General features: G+C 39.9%; 1 protein-coding gene across 1 annotated transcript in view; it reads left to right on the top strand.

Moving 5' to 3' along the window:
- The window catches only part of LOC122258913 (beta-hexosaminidase subunit beta-like), a 16504-nt gene that overhangs the window by 6161 nt on the left and 2843 nt on the right, over nt 1-7500 (top strand). The window contains exons 2-11 of the mRNA XM_086555780.1: nt 682-824; nt 1304-1440; nt 2564-2736; nt 3111-3215; nt 3561-3668; nt 4062-4200; nt 4982-5079; nt 5822-5902; nt 6957-7130; nt 7283-7481. Coding sequence (XP_086411906.1) covers nt 682-824; nt 1304-1440; nt 2564-2736; nt 3111-3215; nt 3561-3668; nt 4062-4200; nt 4982-5079; nt 5822-5902; nt 6957-7130; nt 7283-7481 — 1357 coding nt within the window. The remainder of the gene's footprint in view (nt 1-681; nt 825-1303; nt 1441-2563; nt 2737-3110; nt 3216-3560; nt 3669-4061; nt 4201-4981; nt 5080-5821; nt 5903-6956; nt 7131-7282; nt 7482-7500) is intronic.

Here is a 7500-nt window from a genome sequence, read left to right on the forward strand (position 1 = left end):
TGACTTCAAAGAACAGCTTGAGAAGGAGAAAGACTGATGACATTATCAATAAGCGTAAACTGCAACTGCAACTGACTGCAACGTTACGCAAGAGTTGATAGCTGGCATGTCCTAGCGCTTGAATGAATCATAACTTTGCCGCGGATGTTGGTGGTGTGAAAGACTAAAATTTGTGTAGGAGTGTGTTGCACTATTGCAAACTTTTTTTTTTCAGAATGAGATATTAGTGATATTGTGATACTAGTAACTTTTTTTTCATTCGTATTATCATTATTTGTTTTCGTGGTGGGAGTAAGATGATTAAAAGAAAATGGAAAATGTTGCTTTGCTTGATGATGATGGTTGATAGCAATCTTGGTGTTTGTCACTGCCAGCATTATTTCCGTAGGAATGATTCACAATGCAGTGTAAAACGTCTTTGTCATGATCACCTTGCAATGCCATCATTGCTAGGAATACGTAATGCTTTCCTTCCTTTCCTCCCTCTCCCTCACATTCCTTCTCTCTCTCTCTCTCTCTATCTGTCTATCTCTCTCTCTCTCTCTCTCTCTCTCTCTCTCTCTATATATATATATATATATATATATAGATAGATATAGATATAGATATATAGATATATATATTTCCCTCTCTGTTTTTGTAATATCACTCTGTTCCTGACCATTCCCCTCTTTTCCGCAGGGTGTGGAGTCCCCCCCTGGTTCGCCGTGGCCCCTACCTCACCATTGGAGACAGGACCCTGGCCAGGTCACCATAGATCCCAGTTCCTTCACCATAACCGCCAACTTGAAAGGCTGTGACGTCATTGATGCAGCAGTTCAGAGGTAAGCATATACTGAAAGTCCATGACGACGTATTATATTAAGAGAGATTGATAGATGCTATTGTTGATTTTCTTCTACGTATAAAATCGGAAGGTATCAAGATGGGATGGCGTCGGTAGGTGAATTAATATACCATTTCTGGCGCTCGGCCCTTTTGTATGCCCGAGAGGCGCCTGTTGCCGGTTTGAGTCCGACTGTGTTGTGCATTAATGTGGAGTAACACTCTTACGTGTTGAAATTTGTGTACTTTGTGAAGCTGAATTTGCTCTGCGTGTGTTATTTTTTGGTTCTGGGTATATAGATGTGGATATGCTTTTATGCATCATCTATGTTAGACTGTATGATGTATAACTACATTGCGCATTTAGATATCTGCATCGTAGCGGCTTATAGTATCTGACATACAACACTGCAATTTTGAGAAGATAAAACGTGTGTTTATATGCATGTATGTCTTACCCCATCCATCTTCACCACAGGTATCACAGTCTAACCTTGATCGACCCTCAAGCCACAGCTGACCCGAGCCTGCCCGTGGTGCCCTCCTTGGTGGTGACCATCGCCTCCGAGTGTGACCACACGCCGCACCTTAACCTCCAGCCGGATTATGAGGCTTGTGAGCAACCATGTGTTTGTGAGGCTGTACGGTGGGGAGGATTTAGGTAATGGGGGGGGCGGGGGGCGGGGGGCGGGGGGAATGGGGAGGCCTGTTTGGGAGGGAAGAAGAAAGGAGAGAGGAAGGAGAAAACGGGAGGGAGGAGGACGACGAGAGAAAAACAAAAGAAGTAAGAAGCCTTAGGGTCGTAAAGAAATAGTTATTTTATTATATATAATCATATATATTATATATATATATATATATATATATATATATTAAATTATATATTATATATTATATATAAAGCAGTAACGGCAGAGTAATCGGTGATAAAAAAGTAGGTGAAAAGAGAAGTGTGATGATATTAGAGACAGAATGGTGTAAAGAACTGTATATTGTGAAATAAAACGGAATGGGTCAGATGAAAGAAGTAAGAGGGAATGTTTTATAAAGGCGTAAGGGAAAGACAATAGGCTAAGAGTTTGCTAATGGCAGGGAGGGGATGAGAGGGAGAGGAAGAGTGAGCAGTTGAAGGGAGAAAGAGCAAGGAAGAGAGAGGGAGAGGCAGAGGTAGAACGTGAAGAGAAAGGGAAAGGAAGAGGAACTGTGGGAGGCAGCCGTGGAGAAAGAGGGACAGACAGACTGACAAAGGATTTAAAGAAGAAGGAGAGTAATATAAAGCAGAAATGAGAAAAGGAAAGAAAGAAAGGCATACGTAGGAAAAAAGGGAAAGGTAGAGGGAGAGATACAGGCAGACGTAGGAATGGAGGGAAAAGACGAGAGAAAGTGAAATGTTAATGAGATGGATTGATAGCGAGTCGTCTTCCGTGTAGCCTTAGTTTTACTTACGATACCTTTGTTACGTATACTCTCTCTCTCTCTCTCTCTCCCTCTCCCTCTCCCTCTCCTTCCCTCTTTCTCCCTCCCTCTCCCTCCCTCCCTCTCTCCCTCCCTCTCCCTCTCCTTCCCTCTTTCTCCCTCCCTCCCTCCCTCCTTCCCTCCTTCCCTCATTCCTCTCATTCCCTCTTTCTCCCTCTCTCCCTCCCTCCCACTCCCTCTTCCTATTTTTCTTGGAATATGTCCAAAGTACAGCGAGCCGCATCCTAGCTCTTCCGTTTTGCTTACGCTCCCTCTATTGCAGATACTCTGGAGGTGTCCGGGCCGGGCGTGGGCGAGAGCGTGGGCGTGGAGGAGGGTCAGATCCAGGTGGTCGGCGAGGGGTCTGCCCGCCTGCAAGCCCCTACGGTCTGGGGCGCCTTGAGAGGGCTTGAGACCTTCTCGCAGCTGGTCTTCATTCGAGATGTAGAAAACCACGTGAGTACTTTCTTTGTCTTGCGTTGTTCTCGGTAACCTTATGTCTTAGATTTTTTTTTTTTCAAGTTCTTTCCGTGTTATGTAAGCAGTTGTGTGATTGAGCCTTTTTTGTCGTTATATCATTGTTCTGTATGTCGTCCAATTATTGAATTAGCTCTTTCTCTCTATTGTCTTTTCTGACCACGTTATCATTGGCTCTCTGCCAGTTAGATAATCGATATTTTTAATTTATTTTTTTTATTTTAGTTTTTTTTCTTTTCATGTTTTGTTTCTTTTTGATTTGGCTTATGTGTCGTCCGCCAATGGAACCATGGAACCTTCCGTTGCACTTTCTCAACTCCTCATTGACTTCATCCCGCCCATCTCTGCTCCAGTACACCCTCAACGAGACCCTGATCGAGGACGCGCCAAGGTTCCCCCACCGAGGCATCCTGCTAGACACCGCCAGACACTTCCTGCCGAAGAACACCATCCTGCAGGTGAGGCCACACATTGGGGGAAAGGGATGGGGAGGGGAGGAGAGAAGAGGAGAGAAGAATAGAGAAGAGAAGAGAAGAGGAGGATAGAGCTTGTTTATCTCTTCGAGTCGATTTACTTCAGATTTTACCTTAACTTCCCTAGTATCTTGGTATTTTTTCATTATATGAAATTTTGTTTGATTTCTGTTGTATTTGTTGCCGTTGGAATATCTTTGCAAAACTTCCAAAACTAAGATATTTCATTTAAAAAGAATACAAACCCCCAACCATGCCATTCAGTCGCACCTCCCCTTTCGCAACATATTGCCACGATCTGTGTCTCAACCGCCACGTGTTTCCTCGCAGGTGTTGGACTCGATGTCATGGAACAAGATGAATGTCTTGCACTGGCACATCGTAGACGACCAGAGTTTCCCTTACGAGTCCAAGATCTTCCCGAACCTCACACTCCACGTAAGTTTTCTCTCTTTTTTTTCGTGAATTGGGGAAAGAAACGATGGAAGATAAGGAGAGTGGGATGATGAATTTAAGTTTGGGAGTGTTTGTTTAGAAATCGTTCGGGTGAGGTTAGTGGTGTGAATGTGGTTTATATGTGTGTATTTTGTGATCGCGGAATATCACAAAGACGTAAGTAAGATAAGGACAAAACTTGAATTAAGATGTTTCTTTTTTACACGATTATCAGTGTCGTATGTCGTGTTCTATATTTGAAAATGACACTCCACATGTAATTCAAGGTTAGGTATAAATTCATATTATCATTAAAGGAGTAGATATACACCCCCCCCTCCTCAAGAGACCATCAAATACAATATATACATACCCCTTGCTCTCTCCGCCACCCAGGGCGCCTACACCCCCCGCCACGTGTACACCCAGAAGGACGTGACGGACATCGTGGACTACGCCAGGTATCGAGGAATCAGAGTCATCCCCGAGTTCGACACGCCAGGCCACGCCCAGGGCTTCGGAAAGGCCTTTGCGCGTAAGTGTTGGGGAACCTGAGGTGGTGTCGGGGTTGACCGTTAAAGGGGAGCCGTTTCGAATGGGTGGATGTGGGAGGGTTGGTGTCAGGGAGTTGAGGGTTTATTAACACCGCGTGCGAAAGGGGAAAGCAGGAAAGCACAGGGATATGTTATGTTCGTGTGCTTTCTTGTTTTTGTTTTGTTTTGTTTTTCTCCCCGTTGTCTTTTTGGAACTCGTTCAGTATGAATTCATCCAAAGGTTTAATGAGATGGTTTTACTTATGAGTTAGAGAAGCGAAAATTGTGATAATGAAAAGTCCAAAGTGTTCCCGGAAAACTATATATTCTTAATGCAGTAACAGGTACGACATTTTTGTAACAAAATATACATTTTTTAAAAAGCACAGGTGTTAGTATTATCAGTTAGTAGTATCAAGATGTGCATGTAGACAATTTTTCAATTAAATTGACTGATTCCACTGTACATTCATCAATTCACACATAGAAAAGGTAATCCTGTAAAGTTGAAAATTAGAAAAATTACATCACCAAGTGTTTGAAAATTATTACTATATAATTCCTTCCATAGTATTCTCATTCCCAGTAAATTGACAGATCAAGGATTTCCGTCCCTCTTAGACCTCTGTTTTCCCCATATTCATAGCATCAAGACCACGAGAAAATCCAATAGATACATACATCTCCTCTCAGACCAAAAACCAAAAACCCATGAGTAAAACAACGCATTCTTTCGCAAGAAGGCTTCCTTTACGAAACCCCCTTTGTCTTTTTCCCGCGCAGATTTACTCACCCCGTGTTACGGAGACGGCCAAACATCCGGGACACCGAACTACCCCCTCCATGCCGCCTATGAGAACTTCGATCCCACTAACCCACAGGTACGTGCGTTTGTTATGGCTATTTTTGAGCATTAGATTTTAAGATTCGTTTATTGATTTGATTTGTATTGATTTTGATGTTTTTTTAATGTTATTGGGATTGTAGATTTTTGGATTAGGTTGATTTAGATTGATTTTAGATCTTCGATCCCACTAACCCACAGGTGCGGTTGTCATGGTTATTTTTTAGGATTAGATTTTAGATTCGTTTATTGATTTGATTTATATTGATTTTGATGTTTTTTAAGTTTATTGTGATTGTAGATTATTGTATTAGGTTGATTTAGATTGGTTTTAGGTCATTAGATTCGTTTTAGATGATTTAGATATCACTAATCCACAAGTAAGTTTGTACTAGCAATTTTAGAGAATTATATATATATATATATATATATATATATATATATATATATATTTATATATATATATATATATTTTTTTTTTTTTTTTTTTTTTTTTTTTTTTTTTTTTTTCTCTCTCATTTCTTTTTTGTGTGTATGTGTTTTATACATATCTCGTTTGTATATTCTTAAGGAGGATTATAATTTCTTGTTGATTAAGGATGGTAAGTAGGGATTATGTGCACTAGACTCATAATAAGAAATTGATTTCACAAAATACCCTACAGGAACCCCAATTACGGTATCTTGTTTTTGAATCATGTCACAACAAGAAAGAATGTAGAAATACACAAAGAAATATGGATTCAGGTCTCGGATTTTACTTTGTTTATATTTTTCAGGTTTATGAATTCGTCAAAGCTTTCCTGGTGGATCTTAAGCACACGTTCGTTGACGGATACATTCACCTGGGTCTCGACGAGGTAATGGAGCTTTTCTTTTTCTTCTTTGTCTTCTCTTTCTTTTTCTTCTTTGTCTTTTATTTCTTTTTCTTCTTTGTCTTTTATTTCTTTGTGTTCTCTTTCTTTGTCTTCTTTGTCTTTTATTTTTTTTCTTCTTTGTCTTTTATTTTTTTCTTCTTTGTCTTCTCTTTCTTTTTCTTCTTTGTCGTTTATTTCTTTGTCTTCTTTGTCTTTTATTTCTTTGTCTTCTCTTTCTTTTTCTTCTTTGTCGTTTATTTCTTCTTCTTCTTTGTCTTCTTTGTCTTTTATTTCTTTGTCTTCTTTGTCTTATATTTCTTTTGCTTCTTTGCCTTCTTTCTTTTTCTTCTTTGTCTTTCATTTATTTTTCTTCTTTGTCTTTTATTTATTTTTCTTCTTTTATTTTCTTGTTCTTTTTTTCTTCTTTGTCTTATTATTAGTATTACTATTATCATTGTTTTTTCTCTTCTTATTTTTCTTGTTCTTGTTATTATCATCATCATCATCTTTTTCTTTATCCTCCTTCTACCCTTCTTCTTTTTTTATCGAGTGGTAAGGAAGTTTTCTGGAATCAACTGATCCAGAGGTTTTCGGGAATAAAAAGATTATTCTCAACCTTAATATTTAGCGTATCGTCCACCCATGTAATACTTGCTTGATTCTAACAGATTTCAGTGTGGAAATGCAGTATTGCATATCTGATAGATATGTAATATTGAAAGGTTAAATGCATATCTTGCATAATGGCATTATTATTTCTTATTTATAGATTTTCCACACACACACATACACACACACACACACACACACACACACACACACACACACACACACACACACACACACACACACACATATATATATATATATTATATATATATAATATATATATATATATATATATTTATATATATACACATATATATATATATATATACATATACGCATATACTCTAAGAATGAGAGAGAGAGAGAGAGATTGAGATTGAGATAATAAATTAAGTCACGATTTATAATTGAGAATACACTACAAAGATGACTGTCTCTCCTCCCGAAGGTGTTCTTGGCCTGCTGGTTGAGCTCGCCGGTCGTCCGGGCTTTCATGGAGCGCCACAACTACACCGAGATCCGGCAGGTCGAACAGCACTACGTGGACCGAGTGCTGGAGTTGGCAGACCTCACTCCCATCAAGTACATTACTTGGCAAGACCCAGCCGACCGTGGCACCAAGGTCTGTTGAACTTGGACTCGCAGGTTTACGCATCTGTTAAGAATTGGATTTGGTAGTTGTATGGTGGATATTTGGAAGGAATCAGGAGTTCGAACAATATATATTTTGACACTAAAAGGGTCTTATTGCTTAATCCAATTCTTTCTCTCCAGATGGCCAACACAAGCGTGGTGCAAGTATGGAAGGACGTGTCACTGTCGCCCAGTAAGATGCGCGGTTGGAGGGACTATGTCCACGACTTGACGGAGGCTGGCCACCAGATCATCCTCTCCTCCTGTTGGTACATCAACTACATCACCTACGGCCAAGACTGGAGGAACTTCTACAACTGCGACCCCACTGATTTTCAGGGTAAACTCTATTATAGTTC

The sequence above is a fragment of the Penaeus japonicus genome, unplaced genomic scaffold (genome assembly GCF_977035675.1).
Source record: "Penaeus japonicus unplaced genomic scaffold, GWHDUDI00000001_assembly GWHDUDI00000031, whole genome shotgun sequence".
Classification (NCBI taxonomy): domain Eukaryota; kingdom Metazoa; phylum Arthropoda; class Malacostraca; order Decapoda; family Penaeidae; genus Penaeus; species Penaeus japonicus.